Source organism: Aotus nancymaae, unplaced genomic scaffold (assembly GCF_030222135.1).
Source record: "Aotus nancymaae isolate 86718 unplaced genomic scaffold, 86718_ANA_hifiasm-v0.15.2.pri h1tg000077l, whole genome shotgun sequence".
In the NCBI taxonomy this organism is placed as follows: Eukaryota; Metazoa; Chordata; class Mammalia; order Primates; family Aotidae; genus Aotus; species Aotus nancymaae.
This window is the reverse complement of record NW_026988492.1, coordinates 10,454,397-10,480,270: the sequence shown is the minus strand read 5'-3', so window position 1 is coordinate 10,480,270 and position 25,874 is coordinate 10,454,397. Positions and strand designations below refer to the sequence as shown.

The following is a 25,874-nucleotide window of genomic DNA, read 5'->3' as shown; positions in this document are numbered from 1 at the left end:
TAAGCCATACTTTCATATGGCAGAGCAGTTAATTCAGGAGTGAATTCTGAACATTTTAACCAGAATTCTTCAAAAATTGTTTCAGGGCTGGATGCTAAGTAACTGCTCCTAAAGGATATTTACAATCATAAACACAGTAAAATTTGCATAATTATGCTGCTAAATATATACATGCCATTTTAAGTATAACTGCCCTAGCTAGTATATTAGCACAATTATGCAGAAATAGGGAAGAAAGAGGACAACATTCTTGACAGATTTTTCTTTTTAATGCATCTGAGTACTATGTCAAAGAAAAATGTTAAAAACAGGAACATCAGAAACAATTACTGAAGCACAAAATTATAGTCCATTGTCTCATCAATACCATGATGTTATTTAGAAATACTTAATCTGTGTAAGTATTGTTAAAGAGTTTTCAAGTTAAGCTTTAAAGCTTAACTTTATGAGCACAGGGTCCTATAAAGAACCAATCCAATTTCTGTTGCAATTTCATAATATTAAAAAGCAAATAAATCTGAGAGTGTTTTTTATATGAGACTCTCAAATGACATTTTACATCGAAGATGTGAAGCTGCAGAAACACAGGAGGGAAGCTGAGAAATCAGTGGCTGTGCTTTCTGTTGGCACCGCTGGGTTCCAATGCTGTTCTGAAGAGCACTTCAATGTAATAGCCCAGATAACTGCGGGATGTCAGAAATCAGAGGGAAAAATTCTTCCTTCCACATTCATACTTAGAAGACATCCAATGGTAGCTTTTTTGAAGGAATATGATTTGGTAACAGCTCTATTGACTTGAAAATAGCTTGCTCAAGACTAAGTAATTGAATCTTGAGTCATATATAGTCACGTACCTTGTGCTAATGAATTTGGCATCTCTTTCTTTTTAAAGATGCTTCCATGAGCATCTAGTAATAATAAATTGCATCTAGACTATCTGGAGAACACGATGTCTATGGTATAACATTCACATGATGGTAGAGGTCTCCACCCAGGAATACCAGGGACTTTGGGGTACAGTGACAGATGCTTTGACTAGCTGCTATGACTTTCAGAACAGCCATTCTAGTGTCTGAGCTTGTAGAAAAGAAAGCAATCTTGAGTAATAAAGTGGCTTTACCCAAGTGACTTCCATTCAGCTAGGACTGCAAGTAGAGAATAGTCCTAGTGACTAGGAGAGACTGTCCAAGGAGCCCATGTGTGACAAATGGCTTAGTGTCTGAGGCTCTGTCTTCTCTAGGTTGTAAAATTACTTCATTAAACAGCATCATTATTTCTATTCATGGCACATAAAACAGCCCTTAAGGATTGTAAAATTCTGGGACATTTATGTTTTGCTATTTTCTATTTGTAGTTCGGATCATATATTGTAATGTAAAAGATCTTAGTGAAATAACACTCAAAATTCAAGAGTGCTCATTGCAAAGTAACTAACTTGCCTTCAAAATGTATAGCAGATTCCTCCAAATTGACTTTTCAGGACACAGTAAACTTGAAATTAGATTGTATTTTTACACTATTCTGTAGGTAGAGCAGTTAAATGCAACAAATTAGTATAGAGTTACACTAGGAAGAAAAATTTTGCCCCAGCTGGGCACCTATATATACAGAAAAAACAAGCAACTTGAGTTTTGTTGTGATGTTTGAGCTTGGTAGACTTAGAGGGCAGAACCTTCTGTGTACTGGAGGAAGCCCACATGGCAGCTGGCAGCTTGTGTCTGCTTTTAATCATTTCACATCACTTTCTCATCTTATTAGGATTCAGTGTTACCGTGTTGGTAATATTTAGGGATGAGATGAATCCTTGGTTAAACAGTTGATCAAATGAAAGTCTAAATTCGGATTTATGTCATTGAAAAATGTTCACTGTGACTGGAAGATCTTTGAAGATTTTCTAAATCGTTTTATCCTCCTAGAGGACAGTCAGTTTGAATGATGGGAAAAGAAGGATTAATTGTTCTCCTTTCTTGCTGGTGTGGTAAAAAGTGAGCTACATCAGAGATATCCTAAGTAGTTGGACTTAGCATCTCGGTAAAGCAGGGTTTCTTAACCTCTGCACTGTTGACATTTTGGGCCTGATAATTTGCTGTAGGGTCTGTTCTGTGCATTGTAGGATGTTGTCTTAGTCCATTCTGTGTTGCTAGAAAAAAATGCCTCAGACCGGTTACTTTGTAAAGAGAAGAGGCTTATTTAGCTCATGGTTCTAGAGGCTGAGAAGTTCTAGGGCACGGCCCTAGCTTCTGGCAAGGGCTTTTGTGCTGCATCACAGCATGGCAGAGAAGGTCAAGGGAGAAGTGGACCCATGCAAAGAGGGAGAAACCTGAGGGGGGTCTGGTTTCATAGCAACCCATTCTCGGGGGAAGGAATTCATTACCGTGAGAATAAGTCCAGTCTCTCAAGAGTGAGAGTGAGAAATTACTCACTTGAGAACGGCATGAGGCCCTTCTTGAGGAATCTGCCCCCATAACCCAAACACCTTCCACTAGACCCCACCTCCCAACATTGCCACATGGGGTATCACATTTCAACATGAGTTTTAGTGGGGACAAACAAACCGTATCCAAACCAGAGCAGATGTTTAGCAGCACCTGTAGCCTTTACCCACTAGATGCCAGTAGCAAATACCCACCACCAGTCCTGCCCTAGCCAGAGTCATCAAAGACATCTCTACATATTATAATGGCCTGCCCAGGGAGGCGAAATGCCCCAGATTAGAAATGTTGCTCTAAAGGAAATTTGAACTTTTTCTACTTTCAATAAAATAGAGAAATGAAAGAATACCCCATGTTCAAGCAATGTAAATTGTAACATTCGTAAGGCAAGGATCAGGACAGTTATTACCTCCATTCTGCCCTCTTCCTCTTGGTAAAGCAACTCATTATTGATAGAACTTGCTATGACTACCTTCGGATCAGTCAATCTGCTCACCAACCAATTGTTCAAAAGCAGTAACTTGTAGTGAACTTCCAAGCCAGACTACCTGGGTTCAAATCCCAGTTCTAACACTTGCTAGCAGCTGGAGCCTTTGACAAATATTGAATCTTGCACTGCCTCCATTTGCTCATCTGTGACATAGAGATAATAATGTGTCTACCCTGTTGGATGCAATGACTCGTTACAGGTCAGTGTGTTATACAGGTCAGCCTGGGATATACCAAGTGGTCGAGAGTTTCTAGTTGGAGCAAAGCACTCTAAGTGCTACTAAACAGGAATGTAAATACACGGAGTTGGCCAGGATGAGGAGCTGCCCGAAGAAGCAGGGAGAGACGTTTTTGAATATAATATCAGAAAACACATAAAGGGAGTGAGCGTGGGAAAATTAAACTAAATGTGAACACAGAGTAGAATTAGCTGGGCTTACAGATCCAAATCGGAATGTTTAGAGTATCAAAGCTGCTTTTAAGTTCATTTCAGGAAAGGAGCCAGGGTTGCACATCTGCTTAGGTTCAGGGGCAAAAAGACAAGCTGGGTTCAGGGCATCCTTTTAAAACTGCCTCTGAGCTATAAGACTGGAGATAAAGGCAGCTAAACCAGGTATGCTTCAAATCATTAGGTTATCCGTTTTGATGCCTAACAGTGCCTGACTGATTCAGCTCTTGTCTGAATTGCTTTTTCATGTAGCTGTAATTATGGATCAATAAATGTTTATTGAGCTGCTCTTATGTGCTTAGCTGTGGACTGGATGATTTGCTGCACATAAAGAAACTTAGATGTGGTTCCCGTGCACCAGGAACATAAACCATGAAGACAGTCATAAAATATTAAAAGCTTAATATAAACATATCAGCTTTGTCACAGTTAAGTACAGGAAGCTTCCGAGTTACAGATGCCTGCTGAATACCTGTTTTTGAGAAACAAACACAACCACAGAATTTCACTCTTGATACTTCTTTGGGCTTTGGTAATGCCCAGGGATGCTCTTCTTGTCTTCCTGAGAGTGACAACATCTCCTTGTAAGCCGGGGGGGCGGGGTAGGGGGGAACATGCAAAGTCACATGCCTCCCGCAGAGGCTTGAGCTCCAGAGAAAGAGCTCTTCCCAGCTTCCCAAAGTCCAGCTTGGAAGTCAGGACACGTTTTCCTTGAAAACAATGAGAAACAACGATAGGACTAATAATACATTGTAGGTTAAAGAGGCCTCCATGGGCCAGCTGGAAATCCAACCACCATTTATTCCAAGTTCTAAAGAATGAAAGTACAAGTAAACTTTTCAGTGACAAGCCTGCCATAATTTGGGGTCTGCTTGTACATAATTAATTCCAAAGAAGTGATACAGACTGTAATCGCTATGAATTCAGAAAAGGGAACATTTTCCCAAAGTTACGTGGGTCTGAGAGCCTTCACAAGAACATCGAGATGGTCTAGGATTTAGGGCATGTATATAATGAAATGAAAAGATGTCATTTGGGAAAGGCCAACTAGTCTTTATCCAAAATCTCCTATACTTTTACCATCATGGCACCTATATAAATGACATCTTGATATGATGTTTTTGCCAGTCTCAGAAATCAAGTGCTGATCAATTGAATTGTTATTTCATTCACAGGAATTGAATTTCATGGTTAAGTGATATTTGCTAGTTATTCCTTAGACTGCTGAGTTCAGGCAACAGTTGTTTAATAAACATACTTGACCAACTAACAAATTTATGAAGCTAGCTCTATGCTTACACCAGGGATAGTCTGTCAAAAATACCAGTGGAATGGCAGCCACAAGGTCTGTGTGCTACTTTAAACAAATCAGTCTCTCAAAAGGAAAAGCCATCATCTGTCACTAATTAGATCAAATTAAAATGTGCCTCTGTATCTCCTTTGAATATTCACGGTGTGCTGTCAATCAGAAGCCTTAAGTCTGAAACCAGAAACTAAGCCAGAAAAACCTAAATACTGTGAGATTCAGATAACTCCTTCCTTTGCCAACTAGAACTTCAAAGAGAAGTGGAATCGCTTAGGTTCAGAGTCAGCCTCCTTAAAATATGGCAAAATCTACTTAATGCAGAGTCGTGGGGTTTCCACCCAACCTAAAGATGGAGTCGTCAAAATAGCCCAGGAGCTCATAATCCTAGATTCTGCTGATGCACAGGCCACACAGTGTAGCCTCTCCTAGGATTTAGTTGTCCTTCTGTCTGGCGGAAAACATGGAGATTACACTTGTCCTTATTTGAAGTCTGGACTTCATTTTTCAGAAACGAAGTGATTCAAAAAATATAGCTGGGTCTAAGCATGAATTATAACTTTCAAAATCGCAGATCTTAAAAAGGCTGTATTGAACTGAGCACAGTAGCTCATGCCTATAATTCCAGCACTTTAGGAGGCTGAGGCGGGAGGGTGACTTGAGCCCAGGCGTTCGAGACCAGCCTGGGCAACATAGTGAGATCCCATCTCTACAAAAAAAATTTTTTTAATTATCCAGATGTGGTGGTCTGCCTGTAGTCCCAGGTGCTAGGGAGGCTGAGGTGGAAGGATTACTTGAGCCCAGGAGTTGGAGGCTGCAGTGAGCTATGATTGCATGACTATACTCCAGCCTGGGTAACAGAGTGAGAGCCTGTCTCCAAAAAAAAAAAAAGTCTGTGTTGCCCATTATACTCATGCAGGGCCAACTTGTTCTTTGTCCATCCTCAAAGCTAAAAAGACCTTAGAGAATACTGTGTCCTAATACCTGGCTTTACAGAAGGGGAAACAGCAAGGAGACTACCTGAGGGTCCAAGGACTGGAGCTAGTCTAGTTAAATGACATTTTGCTATCATGCTGCCATGATGGCAGCTCCAGCCATTGCTCTTGACCTCAGAGCCACCAGCTGGGCCAAGCCACCTCCATGTCTCACCTGATTTGCCACAGTGGTCTCCCAGGAGGTCTCCCCACTCAGTCCCTGCCCACCTTCCGCCTGTTCTCAGTGGGGAGGCCAGAGTGACCCTGTTAAAACATGAGACCTTTCGTGTCCAACCTCAGCTCAGACCACCCCATGGCTCCTCTAAAATGTTGTCATTGTAAACACAAATAACTAAGACGACAAAACAAAAAAGAAATCGACTAGAGAGACCAAGTATAGCAAATGTTTTCCTTCTTTTCCCTAAGAGTCATTATTTTATTTCCTTTGTGTCCACCCTAAGATTTACAGCCCTAAAGCAGGCAGGATTAGGGGGGTTTATTTCCACAGTCACCGTGAGATCCGTTGAAGAGAACATCTCTCCACAGCTTCTGACACCATCTCTCATTTGAAGGTAAATTAGCCGGCCGTGTTCAGGTAGCCCATAACATGAACCAACTGCTATTCCTACCCGTTTATACCTGTGCAAAAAAATGAGATGTCACATCCAGAACATGAATGTTCCAGTTTACCCTCAGGGAAGAGAAAGAAAATGCAAAACAGGTGATATCATAGAGCAGGGTGTAGGCTTGCCCTGGGGAGTGGCGGTTCTAGTCACCCAGCAGAGACCCAGCAGGAAGTGAAGTGCCTCACCCCAGATGTGAGTCACTAAGGGAGGCAGCTCAGTGCCAGAGAGCCCTGGATCCGAGAGGCCTGCAAGCTAATTTGCTCTGTTTCCCTAGGAAAGGCCCCGCCTGGCTAAGCCTCAGTGTCTTTTATAAGGGGATGATAATCTACTCCATGCAATTTTTTATTTTTATATATTTTTTTCTTTTTTTTTTTTCTTGAGGTAGAGTCTCACTCTGTTGCCCAGGCTAGAGTGTAGTGGCATGATATCATCAGCTCACTGTAACCTCCACGTCCCGGGTTCAAGCAATTCTCATGCCTTAGCCTCCCAAGTAGCTAGGATTATGGGTGCCCACCACCATGCCCAGCTAATTTTTTGTTGTTGTTGTATTTTTAGTAGAGACAGGGTTTCACCATGTTGGCCAGGCTGGTTTCGAACTCCTGACTTCAAGTGATCCGCCCTTCTCGGCCTCCTAAAGTGCTAGAATTACAGGTGTGAGCCACTGCTCCCGACCTATTTTTATTTTTTAATGTATTATTATTTTAGAGACAGGTTCTTGCTCTGTCACCAAGGCTGGAGCGCAGTGGTGCAATCATAGCTCACTGTAGCCTCGAGCTCCTGAATTTAAGCAAGCCTCCCACCTCAGTCTCCCAAAATTTGGGGATTACAAGTGTGAGCCACTGCCTGACAGAGGGCTGAGTTCTGTGCAATTTAATGAAAATCACTATTAGATCACTTTGTGTACTGGAAAGTTTTCTATGAATAAATGTCTCATTGACATAAAACCATGAAGCCATGTAGTTGTGCCAGCCCTTCGAATCTGAGGGCGGTTGTGTCCTTATTCCTGACTTGGGACTGTTTACTGGTTCCAACCAGAACGGCCTACACAGAGAGTGAATTGTGAATTAGATGAAAGCCTGCCTGGAGCTTTCCCCAAGCGCATTTGCTGTGCTGGGCAGAGCGCTGCTGGAACCTCGGAAACCAATTGTACATGTGGAGAACACCAGGCCTGGGCGGGACTGAGCTTGGCCCTCCTAGCTGGATCTGCCAGCCTTTTTTTTTTTTTTTAATTGCTTCAGTCAAGATCACAGACCCAGAATGGGAAGAACTATGGGGTTCACATGAATCCCTTCCAACCAGAAACTTATATAATTCCAGAATTCTAAGTGAGGCTGGATTTCTGTGGGTAGTGGGTGTGAGAGAATGGGTACCCCTGCTTAACAAGGGGTGGGAGCCTTCTGAGACTGTTTTCTCTAAAGAGTAAGGGTTCGTTCAGCCTTTTCCATGACCTGCCAAGAACTCAACTCCATGTTCCCTCACTTCCTGTCATTGACCTTGTCCGGGACTTTCTGACCTTGGAGAATTTGCCTTTGATCTTTCTTCTGCCTTGTGCATTCTTCCAGCAAATGACTACCTGACTGGCTCCTCTCCAACCTCAAGGTTTTGTCAACTCAGGGAGGCCTTTCCTGGCCATGACACTTGAAGTTGCAATACTCCCCTGCAATCTCCCATGCCCCAAATGTAAGTTCCCTGAGGGCAGGCCCTGTGCTTTTACCACTATATCCCCAGCATCTTGAACTGTGCCTGACCCAAGAAATATTTGTTGAATGAACAAATTTAAAGGGATATCATGAAGGCTTACACATCCACAGTGGTTTACAGGTTATAATGTGCTTCCCTGCACATTTTTCTCATTCCCCTCATTTCAATGTCTCTGTAGGATGATAGCCTTTGGGACAGGGAAGGCAGTTGTTTGCCCAGTTTGATGGTTAAGGAAGCGGAGAGACTCAGAGAGAGATGTTAAGTGACTTCTGAGTAGAGATTTGTATCTCCCCATGGATGTCTGTTAATGAACTTGAATGCAGCATGCCCAAAATAAAGTCCTGTCTTCTTCCTATCAGGTAATGGCAGCTTCATTCATCCAGTCACTCAGGTCAAAAGCCTTGGTGTCAGCTTGATTCCTGTCTCCCCAACTCTGCATTTGGACACCCAGACCCAGAGAACAGTTAGATCTGTATTTGGAGGTTTCTTGGCTCCAGCCATTGCTCTCAAGTTCATAGCTACCTGCTGAGATAAGCCACCTCCACCTCTTACCTGACTTACTACAGTGGCCTCCCAAGAAGTCTCCCCACTCAGTCCCTGCTCATCGTCAGTCTGTTCTCAGTAGAGGGGCCAGAGGGACCCTATTAAAACATGAGACCTTTCATGTCCAACCTCAGCTCAGACCTCCCCATGGCTCCCATCACACTCAGAGTCAGAGGGAGAGTTCCTAAGATGATGCATGAGTGGGGAGAATGCCCTTCTGAGCTGGACCGGGACAGCTCCAGGGTATCCCTGTTGTCCTTATACAATACTTGCAATGACCAGTGGCTCCCCTGTCCATTTTCTGAAGTGTCCTTGTGTGGAGGATAAATGATGCTATTCCCTGCCCCTGAAGCCCTGGCCAGGTCAACCCTCTGCCACTCTGACATAATGAGGACTTGTTCTTCCCCAGCCTATTGCTCTGTCTCTATCATCCAGGGCACCTTATTGATAGCACTGAGCACAGAGGAACCACACAGAGTCCTGGCTGGGCTGTAGCCACCGTGCCCACCCAAGCCAAATCATCAGCAGCCTGGGATCAGGAAGAAAGGCATCATCATCACTGACCCTCAGCGCCCATCATGGTGCTCACACACAAACTGATGGTGGAAGTGAACTGAAATTGCCATGATAATCAATTGTCTCCGGAGGCCTTGAAGAAAATAAACAACATCCCTAGGCATATGTGAAGAACTGTTTATTAGAGAGAATATCACCATCTCCACAGCATTCCCTCTTCACATCTCATTGTCAATTTTCATTCTCTCAACCCTTCAGTGAATTTATGAAGAAAGATTAGAAATAGCTTTTTCCTGCAGATCCTTGTAAATGGAGGAATTTTTGCCTGTATTTTTACAGGTATTCTTAAATTGTCTGTCTTCATGCTTCATAAGTTAAATGCAGAACATTTAGATGAACCCCTCTTGTTGGGTTACAGTCTCTTTCCTGACTTGGGAAAAGTGCCTAATAAGAAAATCTCCCCCAATTCTGTCTCCTTGAAGATTACCAGAAGGAGAGGACATAGGAAGAAATCAAAGGGCACAGGGGGCCTTTTCTTCTCCTTTATTGCCCTTGTCTGTCATTCAGAAAGCAATGTCCATGTAGCATGGGAATAGCAAGGCTGAAAAAGAGCCCAGATGCAATGGGGTCCAGTCAGGATAATGTTGAAAGTATCCGGGGTCCAACCTGGGTAAGAGGCAGGAGAAATGACCAGAGACTCTCCAGACAGTATCGAAGGTGGAGAAAGTAAGGCCAGGCTGCAGATAAAGAAATGGTTTGTATGAATAAGAGAACTGAAGACAACGAAACATTGCTATACTTAGAGGGGGTCTTGGAGTTTCAGATCATGATTACACCATTTGGAGTTAGAATTCAAGGTCAGAGGCTGGCTGTGAAGATTTTGAGGCTCTATGGTGCCAAATTTCTGTAGGGTTTGTAAGTATGGACGTTGAAGCTACGAAGGATAGCAGCTGGGATGTGGTAGATGGGAATACAGTTCCATGCTCAAGTCATCCAGGGATGGAAAGGGATTTCCTGGATAATGGTAGGGAATTAAGGGATGAGATACTCAAGAATTCCAGCCGGGTACGGTGGCTCATGCCTGTAATCCCAGTACTTTGGGAAGCTGAGGCGGGTGGATCACAGGGTCAGGAGATCAAGACCATCCTGGCTAAGACGGTGAGACCCCGTCTCTACTAAAAAGGCAAAAAATTAGCCAGGGGTAGTGGCAGGTGCCTCTAGTCCTAGCTACTCGAGAGGCTGAGGCAGGAGAATCACGTGAACCCAGGAGGCAGAGGTTGCAGTGAGCCGAGGTCACACCACTGCACTCCAGCCTGGGTGACAGAGTGAGACTCTGTCTCAAAAGAAATAGTAATTCCAAAGCAAGGAAGATGCTGAGACATTAGACAGAACACAAGATTAAAGTGCTTTTTAGAGGAGACAGAACATACCCAGTCTTCTTGCTCATGCCATGAGCATAGGGCCCAAGGAGAAGAAATGGCATAGCTGACCACCAGCTACACCAATGTCTCCCCAGTAGACCTAAACGCCTCAATGAGAAGTTAAATGTATTGGGAGTCTGGAGAACAATGTCTTTAGTTACACAGCTTTTCTACCAATAGGTTAACATCAGGCAGAAATAGAAAGTTCATTGCTCAGAGTCACATTTGAAGCTTTACCACAGATTCAATTTGAATTCCATTGTTTTGTTGAACTCATCTGCAAACAGAATCTTTAATTACTTTGGGTTTTTTTTTTTCCTCATACCAAAGAGTCAGGGCATGAACAAACAAGGGCATAGCCTCGCTTTAAACCTGTTCACTATTGCATTCTGGAAAATGCCTTCGGCACTGCCAAGACTAAAGAGTTTGGTTCAGATAGATTTCTCCCAGAAAAAAAAGAAATTGACATTGTGAAAAAAAGGCACTGCCTGAGAAAGGTGATGCTGTGCCTCTGCCGTGTCCACGGGGGCTTGCATGTTACCTAGCACATATTAAAGGCTCAAAAGTATTTGTCGATTGACTCATTGACCATGCTGCACTTTGTCAGGGGAGAGAGATGAGAGGGAATGAGCAGGAATACAAAGAAAAACAATGCAAAATTTAGGACTAGAAGCAAATGGAGGAACCACCTAGGAGGGACTCTCAGAAGGCCAGAATACGGTCGTCGTTACTGACTATAGTGGATTGAGGCCACAGTGAGCTGTGATCATGCTCACTGTACTCCAGCCTGGGAGCAGAATGAGACCCTGTCTCAAAAAAAAAAAAAAGAAATAGTTCTATAAATGGAGTCACTGGCTAAAAACCATCCCCTAACTGGTTAGGAAGGTTAATGCTTCAGACTAAGGGCTGATCATATCAGCTCAGCTAGCTGGTTTCAGCCACCTCCTCTTATATGTCTTCTGGATATTTAAGAACAAATTCTTTGGGATTCCTAATAGGGAAATCGCCAACCTCATGCGTGTTATGCTATTGACTTGTTTCTTAATAGCTGTTCATTTACTTAGGTAGACAATAGGACTTAATTCAGGCTTAGTGAAGCCTCAGTCAGTACAAAGTCCCTAGTCAAAAAAAAAAAAAGAAGGTGAAACTTGAATCAAAAAGTTATATAAATAGGCCAGGCATGGTGGCTTACACCTATAATTCCAACACTTTGGGAGGCCGAGGAAGGCTGATCGCTTGAGTCCAGGAGATTAAGACCAGCCTGGGCAACATGGCAAAACCCCATCTCTACAAAAAATACAGAAGAACTAGCCAGGTGTGGTGGTGCATGTCTGTGATCCCAGGTACTTGGGGGACTGAGGTAAAAGAATCTCTTGAGATTGGTGAGTTGAGGCTGTCGTGAGCTGGGAACAGAATGAGACCCTGTCTAAAAAAAAAAGTTCTATAAATGGAGTCATTGGCTAAAAATCATCCCCTAAACACAGAATTTTATTGCTTTCCCTGTGTTCCAAAGACAGAGAGAACAGACCAACACAGTATGAGTTTTGCTTCAGCTTCACAGACAGACAGGAAGCTTGCAGTAAAGTTGTTTAGAGTAGTTGGACTTTAAACCCTGGAAACAGCACTTCCCTCAATTTGACTTGCGCTTTTTTATTAATGTTATGTTTGGATCATGAGAAGACTCATTCAGCCAGGCTGACTTAAGACATTAAATGACTAGTTAACCATATACACTAATCACATAAACATGGTTTGTGGAATGATATAAAATGGTTTATGAAATCATTTTTAAGTCATCTTTTCAACAGTAATTGTATCAGTCCTGTCATACTTTAAACCAAGCGATATTGGCAAGAATGAGCCTGAGGGTCTTTAATACTCTGATGATGATCATGCAAAATTGCCACTGCAATAAAATGACAGGGTTGTGTTCATTTCCCTTCTTCCATTGCACTTTGCATTCTTCCCTTTCAACATTAAAACACACTTCCTAACATTTCATCATGGGAGAAGGCTGCATAAGTTTCCAGTTGCTGTAATTTAGTTAAACCATAAAATTGTTTCCAGATTACCAACCATAAAATGGAAAGACAATCTTATTTATGAATTTATAAATCAGATAATGTCCCAAAAATGAATCCTGAAACCAGATACATTTTGACGATTAAATAGGAGGGAAAATGTTTTCTCATTACCATGTGTCAAAAGAATTGCATTTTTGTGAAGTGGCTTTGGCCAAGACAATAGAGCATACACATGTATTCGGTGCTCTGTGTACTGCCTGCTCCCACCGTGGCGAGAACTGCCCTCCTCTGCTGTCAAGCATCTGAACTCTCCAGGGGGATGTCAGATGAGAAGCCACCTGACTCAGTATCTCTGATGCATTGTCTTTTTCCAGGTGGCCTTGCAGGTGACATCCCCTGAAAGAGGCCACTAAGGGAGCTTTCACTCCCTTCCTCACAGATACAAACAGGAGAGCCAAGCATGTGGGTAGCTGGAGTGGATATAGACCTTTTGTTCTAAAAGCATCCAAACTCTTATCCCAGGCAGTTCTGCAACTCTGTCAATATCAGCCCTAAAGAATAGGATGTTGTTGGGGGTTGTCTCTCTCTACATCCTAAAACTGTTATCTGGTGGGAACCCAGGGTAGAAGCTGAATACTCACTGAGCCAAGGAATATGCCAACGGTGTGTCTGCAGCCCCATGGACTCCCACATGCAGATAACGTGGTCTGTGTTGTAACATTCTACAGTTCTAACCTTGAGGATGAATCAGTGGAGGACAAATGTTCTTTTCTTTATCCAGAATGATTCAGGTGCTTTGTTTCCTTTTTTTTTTGAGACAAAGTCTTACTGTTGCCCAGGCTGGAGTGCAGTGGGACAACCTCCGCTCACTGCAACTTCTGCCTCCCCAGTTCAAGTGATTCTCCTGCCTCAGCCTCCTGAGTATCTGGGATTATGGGTGTCTGCTACCACACCTAGCTAATTTTTGTATTTTTAGCAGTGATGGGGTTTCACCATGTTGGCCAGGCTGGTCTTGAACTCCTGACCTTTAGTGATCTACCAACTTGGCCTCCCAAATTGCTCCAATTATGAATGTGAGTCACTGCATCCAGCCTGTTTTGATTTTTAATGCTGTTGCTCTCCTTTGTTGGACAGCATAATGAAATCTGTTGACCAGCCTGGGAGGAGAAAGAAGGCTGACCTAGCTCTAACCAGCATTGTTCTTGTGGCCAGCAATGGAAGCCCAGGACTCCCCTCTGCCATTTCTCTCTTAGCAGAATCTAATTTAGTCTCAACATAAATGAGACCTACCAGCGGGGCGTGGTGGCTTATGCCTGTAATCCCAGAACTTTGGGAGGCTGAGGCAGGTGGATCACAAGGTCAAGAGATCAAGACCATCCTGGACAACGTGGTGAAACCCCATCTCTACTAAAAATACAAAAAAAATTAGCTGGGCATGGTGGTGCATACCTGTAGTCCCAGCCACTTAGGAGGCTGAGACAGAATAGCTTGAGCCCATGAGGTGGAAGTTGCAGTGAGCTGAGATTGTGCCACTGCACTCCAGCTTGGGCAACAGAGTGAGACTCCATCTCAAAAAAAAAAAAAGAGGCCTACCTATTTCTTGCATCTCTTAATATTACTGTCTTCTGCATGTACTAAGGTTGTCATCATGCCTTCCTATCCCACACTCCAGCTGTACAGAACCCTTTAAGCCACTTCCTTACCAAAGCTGTCTAGACTCTAAAAATGCCGTTACCTTTTTTATTCTTAAAGAAATATCCTTTGCATTTGCCTGGGATTGAAGGAGAGCAGTAAACTAGTGCATCTCAAGGTAGCTCTGAATGCAACTCTGTTCTTAGGGTCATTCATTTTATTCCAGCACCACTGTGGATAGAGTCCCTGTGGGATGGATGAGGCACTGGGCAACTTTCACCTGGGACTGAGCATTCTCCTGAGGAAATCATTCATATCTCAAGATGTGAATGTGCAAGTCTGTGTCTCCCATGTGCCAGGAAGAGTGAGCAACCACCACCTCCATTTCTTCTGCCATACCATTGTGACTTGGGCCAATCACGTTAAGATTTCCAATGGATATTTACTAACCTGCTTTCCTTATTTGAATTTCTTACAATTTTTTTCTTTGATATGTGGACTGTTTTATGGCAAAGAGGACAGCAAGGTATGACTGAAATGCTGTATGGCTGAGAGGTTTAGCATCAACTGGTGTACCTGGAAACATTTGCAAATCACTCCGTGGAGATACGTTTCCATTTGAGATTTGAGATTTCTTCTATTTCTTTCTCACAATTTGAGATCTCTTCTTTCCACTCTATTACAGCAGAGAGATCATACTATAAATACTTAAATTGTTTGGGTTTTTTTTTTCCTCTGGTGGATTTGCAACCTTTAACTATCCAGACTGCATGACTTACACACAAGAAACTCGGTATTGTGACAGACCATCAGTTTTAAACTAAAGAAAATGCACGGAGTCCTGACATCAGAAGCTTGCAATTACAAAATTAAGATCAGTGTTACATACAGTGCTGAGAGTTACATTCCAAAGGCAAAACTCAAGGCCGCAATGCTTGAGTTGGCCAAATTACCCTTGAATATCATCTTGATTGTCATAAAGTTCAGGATACAGATGCACCATCTCTCAAAAAGAGCCCAACTAAATCAGTTGGCTTTTTGTAGTGAAAGAACAGACCGTCATTACTTTTTTTTTTTTTTTTGAGACCAAGTCTCATATTGTCACCCAGGCTGGAGTGCGGTGGCACAATCTTGGCTCACTGCAGCCTCCACCTCCTAGGTTCTGGCGATTCTCCTCCCTCAGCCTCCCAAGTAGCTGGGATTACAGGCATACACCACCATGCCCAGCTAATTTTTGTATTTTTAGTAGAGACGGGGTTTCACCATGATGGCCAGGCTGGTCTTGAACTCCTGACCTCAGGCAATCCACCCACCTTGGCCTCCCAAAGTGCTAAGATTATAGGCATGAGCCACCATGCCCAGCCAGACAGACCATCATTACTTTTTTTACTAAGTATCAGATAAATTTGCCAGCTTGTATTTAATAGTGTAAGAAAATACTATTTGCAGCACAGGAATCCCCATCACTCACATACCCAGAGGCCTGTGAGACTGAGACCCACAGTGAGGAGTGAGGTCCCCTCTCTTATCTCAGGCTCCTTCGAGGATGCTCACTCATGAGGGATATCAGCACGGGTGATGCCCATGCCATTTAAATTCTTCCCTCTCTCCTTTTCCTGTTTTAAACTACCAAGTATGCATGACTGAATTCACTCAGGTGAATAGGACTCCTCTCTTCACTTAGTTGTGCTGTTGTTTTTAACAATGTGTTGAAAACAATGGCAATAGTTCAGTGAAACATCCATTGTCTGAGGTCTAGAATTGTAAGCCTTTTTCGAATGCCAGTTAAACTGTAAAGAAGCATCAGAGAACCCTGAAGAGAGAGGAACAGTATCTGTACACAGGAAATCATTGGGAAATCTTCCATTCACATCTTCAGACGAGCAAGCTGTTAGGGATATTCGTTTTCCTGTGTGATTCTGTGAAAGCCTCCAGGCCGAAGTTCCTATGGCATTAGATCCAACATAATCTACCTTCAAATACATGCGTTTCTTTTTTTTGTTTGTTGGTTTTTTTGTTTTTTTTTTTGAGACAGAGTCTCACTCTGTTACCCAGTCTATCATTCAGTGGCGTGATGTTGGTAGTAGAGAGAGAGTTTTACCATGTTGACCACACTGATCTCAAACTCCTGACCTCAGGTGATCCGCCCACCTTGGCTTCCCAAAGTGCTGAGATCACAGGGTGAACCACCACGCCCAGCCAGGTTTCAGTCATATTTCTCCATGGTCTAAAGAAGAGATGTGTTTGCGTTGCCCTTCAGCTGTGACACAAGTGTTACTATCCACACAGCAAACATCTCCACCATTTACACCAAAACCACTCAGCAGCCTTCCAGCTGCGGTATATGGCATAGAAATGTGCACAGCTAAGCGAGACCTGGCCTGGGACGCCACCAGTGCTAGGGAACAGCCCTGTTGTGCATGGTGAAATAAAGTGGGGCAGAAAGACTCAAAAACATAGGCTGCGCAAACAGGAGTGCTTCTGAGGGAGATGGGGTTTTCATTTTTCCCAGAGGCCCCCGTTGGTCCATGCCGTATCTTTTTAGGGAAGTCACTGGCTTGATACAGAACAGTGATCACGAATCTTGACCTCAGCTGGGGATGTGCAGGTTCTCCATGTTCCTGAGCCAGGCTGGGTGAACTTCCATGGCCTTCTAGATGGTACCTTTTATAACCCTCAGGTGGTTCATTCACCTGGACAAACCGGTCTGAAAGTCAATAGAGCTTTAACAAACAATTCTCTTGTTTTCCAGAGAGAGGATGCAAGCCATGGAGAAACAGATTGCCAGTTTAACTGGCCTTGTTCAGTCTGCGCTTTTTAAAGGGCCCATTACAAGTTATAGCAAAGATGCATCTAGGTAAAAAAGAAGAAAGCCAATGAAAAAAATAATTCAATCTGTTTCTCTTTTAATCATTAAGATAATTCATTCATTCAAATCTGTTTCCTTGTAATCATTTCAAGGCTGAAAATATTCACATCTCTATGAATCATGGGCATTATTTTTTTTTTTTTTGGTTTTTTTTTTCCTCCTTCTGGTAATTCTTGGTCGAAGGTAACACTTTGGCCCAAGAAGGTAAAGGGGCTTCCCAGTGCATGTGGCTTCATGGACCACTCACCGTGCAGTGCCTGCAACCACCAGCCTTGCGTGTCCACGTCGCCATCATCTGAAAGTCACGAGTGAGCCTGGCTGCATTCCACCCTTAGTGTCAGGTGCACACCTGGGAAGCCTTTTCCATCGGGGCCAATTGTGATGCTGATGCTAAAAGACCTTCATTGCTTAATCCCATCACTGCCGATTGCTTCAAATAGTGAATGGAATGGGCTTTTTTTTAAAAAAAAAAAAAAAAGGCATTTTGGAAACTGCATAGCTGACTCTCTTTTTCTTTTATTCAGCGAGAAAATGATGAAAACCACAGCCAACAGGAACCACACAGATAGTGCAGGTAAGTGTTTTTGGAGCTGTAGGAGGCCTGTGGGCTTCCTGGGATGAGCCCTGGCTGGTCTCAGAAATGTTTAACATTTCCCAAAGTCACTTATTTGGTATGATGTCAGAGGATTCCTGGATAACTCCTTGCATGCCCACAGCTTTCCTGCTAATGCCAAAATTCCATATTTATTCATTACTTTGGGGGCAAAGCACTGTCTTCTCCCTTCAGTTTTCATTCATTCACTCACATACTCATTTGTTCATTGACATGGCCATACAATGGGCATCTTGCAGACACAGGGTGGCCTACTTAGAACTTGGAATTCAACGAGGAAGAGGGAAATGGGACAAGTAGTTTTATGTGTGTTGAGTGTTTAAAATTGCGGGATAAATATTTTACCAATAGGACTAGCCTATACTGAGGACATTCCCTGGAGGAAGTGACACAAACTAAGCCCTGAAGGGTGAAGAGGACTTAGGGGAAAGAAGGGGTGGCCAGGCAAGGGAATTTCAAATTGTTCTAAGTGCAAAGTGCAGCCCTCAGAAGGTTGTACACTGGGGAAGGACATCAGCCCAGCTGCAATATGGGGTTGGATGAGAAGGGACAGTAGCAATAAGGAATGACCAGTGTCCAGGTGGGAGAAGAAGAACTACTTGGTCTAGGGCCTGCTTTTTATTTTATCTTTTTAATCTCATGACAGATGATCAGGCCTGCTTTTTAAATGCCAGCATTCCCCAAAAAGAGAACTCAGTTGCATTAGTAGTGGCGTTCACTAGTATCCAGGTCTTTGCAATGAATGTTTCATCCTGCAGTCTCAAGCCAGGCCTCTGCAAGAAGATGAGGTCTTCCCTCCCATCGGGTTAGAAATAGAAATCCTTAGCAGGAACACATTCAGATACTAAATTACACAGAAAGCATATGGCAAGTTGGGTGAAACCCCAAATTTAGGGAAGCCACGTGTACTGGTTTTGTGCAGCGTGGTAGAGTAGACAGAATTTGGGACTTAAGTTTAGGGCGCTGTTGGTCGCGGTTCTCCTCTGGCCAAGCACAGTTTGGCTACCAGGCCAACAGGGCCGCTCTGCCAGCATTCCTGATCCTGACGGGATTTGTTGTTTTGCTTAGAAATCAATCAGTGACCTTGGCCGAAGCCAGAGAATTGTTTCACGGAAATTGCTAAACTTGTCTTCGGAGCAATTGCCAGTTTGTTTTGGAGATACTTAATTCATTCATTTTTTTAAATTTATTGTAAACTTAGGGAGAAAAAAGGAAACTACTACATACTAAAACCCTCCATCCTTCTGTAATCCCTTCTAGAAATGCTTCATATGGGAGCGCACTGCTCTAATCAATATGTATGTGCTATTTTTTTCCTTTTTTTCTTCTTGCTTTTTAGAGAATAATAATAAATATGTAGTGAGTGCTTCCTGTGCACTTTTCATGCATTCACTCATGAACCCCTGACCGCCAGCGTCCAGGGAAAGGTACAATTTTTATCCTCACGTTCCAGAGGAGTAAACTGAACACAGGCCAATACACGTGACACACATCATCATAGTCCTCGTGCCTGTCATTTTAACTCCTTCTTTTATGTTAAGATGCCTCAGTCCCTTTAAAGATATATAGGTTGTTTCATTTCTTTGTTCTAAAAAATCTTGTCAATTTCTTTTGAAATGTGGAGAAAGGAGCCAGTGTCATTTCCTCAGATACATTTCCCAAAGTGGAATCAGTGAGTTCAAAGGGACAGTTCAGTGGCACCGGTGACATACTGCTGGTTTCCTCTTCTGAATGGCTGGGCTGATTTGCAGCGCCGCTGGCAACATGCCCGTGGACTCACTCCCCACGTCTCTTCTGGGTTTGGACTTTCTTACTCTAACGTATCAGGGCGAGAGACTGTCCACAGGGGCTTCGTTGCCATAGCAGCCTTGTATAGTGGACAAAATACAATAATTCTTCCAGAATCCTAGGAAGTAAGCTACAAGACAAGTATTATCCCTGTTCTGTACACAAGTAAACGGAATTATATAGAAGTCAAGGAACTCATTTGGCTGAGGGTAAAGGAAACCCGACTTTCTGGTTACTTTAGGAATGTGTAGTTTACTGTGGAAAGAGAACAGAAGAAACCTCCCATCTCAAAGGCATGCCATGGGTTTTATACTGTGCATTAGATCATTTAACACAAAAAACCCTATAAGGAAGATATCATTACCCATATTTTACCTATATTTTACTTGAAAGGAAACAGAAACTCAGGGAGGTTAGATTAGTTATCCAAAACTACACGGCTAGTAAGAGTGACAGCCAGGCCAGGCATGGTGGCTCATGCCTATAATCAGAGGACCTTGGAAGGCTGAGGTGGGAGGGTTGCTTGAGGCCAGGAGTTTGAGACCAGTCCTGACAACATTGCAAGACCCCGTCTCTACAAAACATGGGCGTGGTGGTACATGTGTGTAGTTCCACATACTTGGGAGGCTGAGGTGGGAGGATTGCTTGAGACTGAGAAGTCAAGGCTGCAGTGAGCCGAGATTACTGCACTCCAGCCTAAGTGACAGAGCAAGACTTTGTCTCAAAAAAAAAAAAAAAAAAGACAGCCTGACTGGCTGATACTTGAGTAGATGCTGATGTCATTGGCTAAAATTAGGCCCATATTATAATGCACATTGGAGACTCAGAAGCAGGCAGGGCAGGAGGGGGTGAGGGATAGAAGACTACAAACGGGGTACAAGGTACACTACTCGGGTGATGGGTGCAGTAAAATCTCAGACTTCACCACTGTACAATTCATCCGTGTAACCAAAAACTGCTTCTACCTCAAAAGCTGTTGAAATAAAAAATATATATATAATAAAATAAAATTAGGCCCATAGAGACAGAAAGGTGTTTTTGGGAAGACAAGCAGAGATCATGAATTTGACTTGCTAACGGAGAAGTTCAGTAGTGAGGTGAGGGCATTGGCATGTGGATCTGAAGATAATTGTGTGCTGCAGATGAGGACGCGGGAGACTCTGGCAGGTGGTGGTAGCAGAAGTGACCCCCCCATGTCCACCAAGAAGAGAAGCAGGCCCAGGGACACAACACAGCAGGACTGAAAAGGTTAGCAGAGGAAGGAGTTAGAAGAGAGTGACCAAGACGGAGCAGCAGAGAGAGAAGAAGATGAAGGAAAGTTTCAAAGTGACTGAAGAGAAAAGAAGTGGCTGACAAAGCTCAGTTCCACATTGAATCAAAGTCATGTCAGCCCAGGAGGGGGTCCATGCGGTTGACAACTAGAAGATCGCTGAAATGAACATGAAGAGTCATTTCAGGGAATGATGGAGCTATTACCTGAACTAAATATAGTGGATTAAGAGGATGTGCATGTGAAGATATTTTTTAAATGAGTGTAGATTCCATAAAGAAATTTGGTTGTTGGCTGGGCGTGGTGGCCTATGCCTGTAATCCCAGAACTCTAGGAGGTTGAGGCAGGAGGATCGCTTGAAGCCAGGAGTTCAAGACTAGCCTGGGAAACATGGCAAAACCCTGTCTCTACAAAAAATACAAACAAATTAGCCAGGAGTGGTGGCATGTGTCCATAGTCCCAGCTTTGGGAGGCTGAGGTAGGAGGATCACCAGAACCCAGGGAGGTTGAGGCTTAGAGGATTGCACCACTGCACTCAAGCCTGAGTGACAGAGTGAAACTGTGTCTCAAAAAAAAAAAAAAAAAATTGGGTTGTGAAAGATATTTTCTCAAACCAGTTATCAGAATTCAGAAACAGCTGGTACCCCGTCTTCAGCCTTCCCTCCGTGGAATAAAAGTTTGAGGGGAAGGAGGGACTTTGGGGCTCTCAGGAGAAAGAGGTAAAGTAAGAATGCGTGACTTCCCTTGGCTGAGGAATTAGCAGAACAGTTCTCAGTAGCAAACAGAAGGTAGCACAGTGTCATCTTTGTTGGAGAAATACCTTGTGATCAGAAATGATGTGGCATGTTGTGAGTGTGTGTGCACGCACACGTGTTTGCACACACACCCACATGTGCCTATGCCTCTCTGTATAGGGAGTGATGATAAAGTAATTTGACTGATTCTATAAGGAAACTTCCAATGGAGTGTGGTGAGAATCACTGACGTTCGAAGGCACTGTTAATTCTAACATGCAGCTGTCATTGGAAATGTTACCAGACTTGTTTTGCATGTTTTGCTTGGTACTTTCACAGTTGGAGAAAATCCTTTTGAACAATGGCAGAGATGGCGAAGCTTGCTCTTTTGAGAATGATTTTGATTTGAGGGTGGAGGAACTGCCAAAAGTTGGGTCAGAGCCATGACTGGTGATGATATCAGTGACCATTTATGCTTAGAAACATAACATGACCAGGCACTGTGGCTCACGCCTATAATCCCAGCACTTTGGGAGGCCAAGGCGGGAGGATCACCTGAGGTCAGGAGTTCGAGACTAGCCTGGCCAACATGGTGAAACCCTGTCTCTACTAAAAATACAGAATTAGCTGGGTGTGGTGGTGCACACCTGTAGTCCCAGCTACTAGGGAGGCTGAGACAGGTGGCCGAGATAGTACCACTGCACTCCAGCCTAGGAGAGAAAGAAGGAGACTCCATTGTAAGGAAGGGAGGGGAGGGGAGGGGAGGGAAGGGAAGAACGGAGGGAGAGGAAGGAAAGGAAGGAAGGAAGGAAAGAAAACAAAAAGCTTGCCATCAGTCTCCTGGAGCTCCATTGTCAGCCCTTTAAAATGCCTTCTGGCCTGCTCCTCTGCTTCCTCCCCAACGGGACCATTAGAGGGGCTGGAGACTGGCCCTATTCGGATGGTCACTCAAGGATGAAGAGCATGGGGTACCAGCAGCATCAGTGTTGCCAAGGCCAAGCAAGAAAGAGGACAGTTGCAGGGAACTCCCTGGCTCATGAGCACACCACTTTGAGCTCCACTGAGGCCTGGCTGAGCTGTGTGTGCTGGGGAGGGAAAAGTTCCTGAAATGGCTGAGGCCGGATAGAAAAACAGGCTACCACAATGCTATAACCACTCCAGGGTCTGCAAGTGGCCAGCAGTGCTCTGTCCTGCAAGGCCAGCTTGGCCTGTAACAAAGCTTCCACTTGACTATTTACAGGAAAGGGAACTGGGGTGGGAGAGTTTATTAATAACGTAGATCCAGCCTTTACTCTGGGCACCTGTTCCATAGAATCACATTGTCCTTTCTAGAATCTAGCCTTTTTTTCTTACCAAAGGAGTTATGTGCAGACGCCCTCCTTCTTTTGATTTTGGAAATCTGAAGGAATTCGGGACAGTACCCAGTTCTTACTAGTTTCGCCTTGGTGATTGGCCGAATCTCTGCCCAGAAATAAGTTGCATGTCCTTAGGTTACATTTGCCACGCAGGAAATAGTCACAAAAGCACTCTATATTAGGTCTCATAATTTTAAAATTATTTTCTTCTATTATAATATTGCAGATATTCAGTATGCAGATTTTAAAAATACAAAAAAGTGACCGAGTGCAATGGCTCACGCCTGTATTCCTAACTCTTAGGGAGGCAGAGGCAGGAGGATAGTTTGAGCCCAGGAGTTCGAGACCTGCCTGGGTAATACAGTGAAACCTTGTTCTCAAAAAAAATAAATAAGTAAATAAATAAAAATTAGTTTAAAATAAACCCTTATATCGGGATACCACAGGAGGAGATACCTTTAACACTTTCGTTTTATACACTTCTGAGCTTTTCTCTGTGCACACCTGTGTGTTTAAACAAGCTCTTCTTCCAGAGGTTAAGAAAATTTTAAAAAATTTAAAAAAACATAAACAAGATTGATCAATTGATAGATCAATCCATCAATAGATAGATAGGGGCATAGGCAGCTCTGTGGCCTGCCTTCCTATGGCAGTTTCTTACTAAACTTCTGGAATATGATTTTTGCACACTGCATACTGTAACACTACATGATTGATATATATATGCATACTTTTTGTAATGAGAGATGGGCCTTTTTAGAGTTACCAGCTATCTGTATTGGGATGGGACGTATAGCTTAGACTTTCCTTTGCGGCCTCTGAGTTCTGTGCTGCACTCTTCTCATAGGAACTCCCCATGTGTCTGGTGGGAAGACGCTCAGTGCCCTGGAGTCCACGGTGCCTCCCAGCCAGCCTCCACCTGCGGGCACCTCGGCCATCCACATGAGTCTGCTTGAGATGAGGCGGAGCGTGGCGGAACTCAGGCTCCAGCTCCAGCAGATGCGGCAGCTCCAGGTATTCCTCATGCATGGCGGCCTCTGTCTCCGTTGCCCTGGGCTCTTCCTACCTTCTCTTTCCTAGGGGCTCCACGAAGACCTAGAAAATGTAGAACCCTAAGAGCATAGCTTCCTCTCACACACACAGCCCAGGTCTAGAGCCTTCCGCTGCAACTACAGTCAATTTGTAACCACTTCTTTAAGCTGCGCGTGCTTTTACGCAGGAAGAGACTCTTGGGCATCTCCTTTTGGAGAAGAGCCGAAAGGAGAGGGGCCCCGGGGAGTGCGCCGGCAGCCAGTGAAGGCTGCCTTCTGACAGCTTGTAGGCTCCATCCTCCTCCACACCGAACAGCCACAAAGGTGGATAGTCAGCCAAGCTTTTTCTTTTTTTTTTTTTTTGCAAGGATCTGTGATGTATTTAGAACTATGAGTTTAGAATAGAAGATGAATTCATAAGGAAAAAAAGCCACCATGGTGATTTGTTAAGAAAAACATCTGCATTTCATTGGGATACTGTGGCCATCCTTCCCTTGCTCTGTTCCATTGTTAAGGAATATATGAACTCTATGGGAATCAGTGTAAATGACCCTTCAGGTCACGAATCTTGGTCAATAAATCCCATAAATCTGCCAAAGCAGAATAAGCTGTCTCCTGGTCCTGGTAATAAGGAGGTAGAGGTGGGCATCCCTGCATGAGACCACACATTTGCTCTGTGCACCTCCTCCCACGTCCCTGCCCTGGATGGTATGTTGGGCATGGAGGATATGGCACTGACCTGGGCTCTATGCAGGCATCCTCCCTGACTTCCAGAAGCTCATAATGCAAATATTGCTAGAAGATAGGTCCAGGTGCTGTGGCTCACGCCTGTAATCTCAGCACTTTGGGACGCTGAGGCAGGTGGATCATTTGAGGTCAGGACTTCAAGACCAGCCTGGTCAACATGGTGAAACCCCATTTCTACTAAAAATACAAAAATTAACCAGGCATGGTTGTGTGCATCTGTAGTCCCAGCTACTGAGAAGGCTGAGACACCAGAATCACTTGAACATGGGAGGCGGAGGTTGCAGTGAGCCCAGATAGCACTGCTGCACTCCAGCCTGGGAAATAGACTGAGACGATGTCAAAAAAAAAGAAGAAGAAGAAAAAGGAGGAGGAGAGAGAAGAGAGAAGAGGAAGAAAAATATATCCAGGATCTTGGAGCAGCCACGGGATGCAACCTCCTGAGCCCTTTCCTCTAATAGGAAAAAGGCTTCCAGTCAAAGTTCTTCAGCACAGCGATGACACAAGCCCCCTGTTGTTTAACCACCTAATGAAGGCTAAGAAAACAATTTCCCCTTGCCTTCTGCCTACCAGAGAACACACAGAAAGGCAGCTGGTTTCAGAGACCCGAGGCCCCAGCATGGATTATGAGTGTTGCTAGAATAGTGAGTGCTCAGATCTCCAAGAGCTACTCTGTCTCTTAGGCAACATCCCAGGCACCTTGGACATCCAATGCAAATTCATTTGAATCTCCTATCAAATTGCATCATCTGTGATGGACCCGTCCTTTGCATTCGCTTTTCCTCGCTTTGCAATTTTAAAGACACATGGCAATGAAGTGAAGTGTACAGGTTGGGCTGGGTCGTGTCAGGGGGTGACAAAGTCACATGCCTTCAGTGTCCAGGCAGTAACAGCAAGTGAAGCGGAGGAGAGACCATAGTAAATTGGCCCCTTTAAAGGATAGTTGCCACTCAGTTCCAACTGGCTCTTAACCTGATAGAATTAGTCACCATTGTTTCTAGAGGTGTCATATTTCAAGTGAATTTGCAGATACAGGTTTTATATGAATTGCTGCTATTTTAAAATGTTGGAAAGTTATTAAAAACCAATTACTGAGTACACTCTAGGCCAAAGGACACAGTTGCAGTTCAGAGGAGGCCTGTCTCTCCCATGTTCCTTCTTAGCTGGGACTCCCGGGGGTTAAGCCCCTCTTCCCACTGCTCCTGCCTTTTGGCACCATCTGCTGGCCATTTGGAAATTGTCAACTCCTCATTGCACCCCTATAAGAAAAACATACATATCATTTGTATGGAAGTAGCTAACTGCTCTCAAAAGTGAGCATTTGTTGGCTTGGGGACGGCGATGGAATTGCTTTAGCATAA

At 43.9% G+C, this 25,874-nt stretch overlaps 1 protein-coding gene across 8 annotated transcripts in view; it reads left to right on the top strand.

Moving 5' to 3' along the window:
- The window catches only part of KIAA1217 (KIAA1217 ortholog), an 807,714-nt gene that overhangs the window by 737,646 nt on the left and 44,194 nt on the right, over positions 1 to 25,874 (top strand). For 5 of the 8 annotated variants that reach the window (XM_064368600.1, XM_012450132.3, XM_064368599.1 and 2 more), the window contains 3 exons: positions 16,862 to 16,966; positions 17,503 to 17,552; positions 23,586 to 23,752. In XM_064368600.1, coding sequence (XP_064224670.1) covers positions 16,862 to 16,966; positions 17,503 to 17,552; positions 23,586 to 23,752 — 322 coding nt within the window. The remainder of the gene's footprint in view (positions 1 to 16,861; positions 16,967 to 17,502; positions 17,553 to 23,585; positions 23,753 to 25,874) is intronic. The other 3 variants (XM_012450136.2, XM_021665573.2, XM_012450131.2) reach the window with 1 other exon arrangement.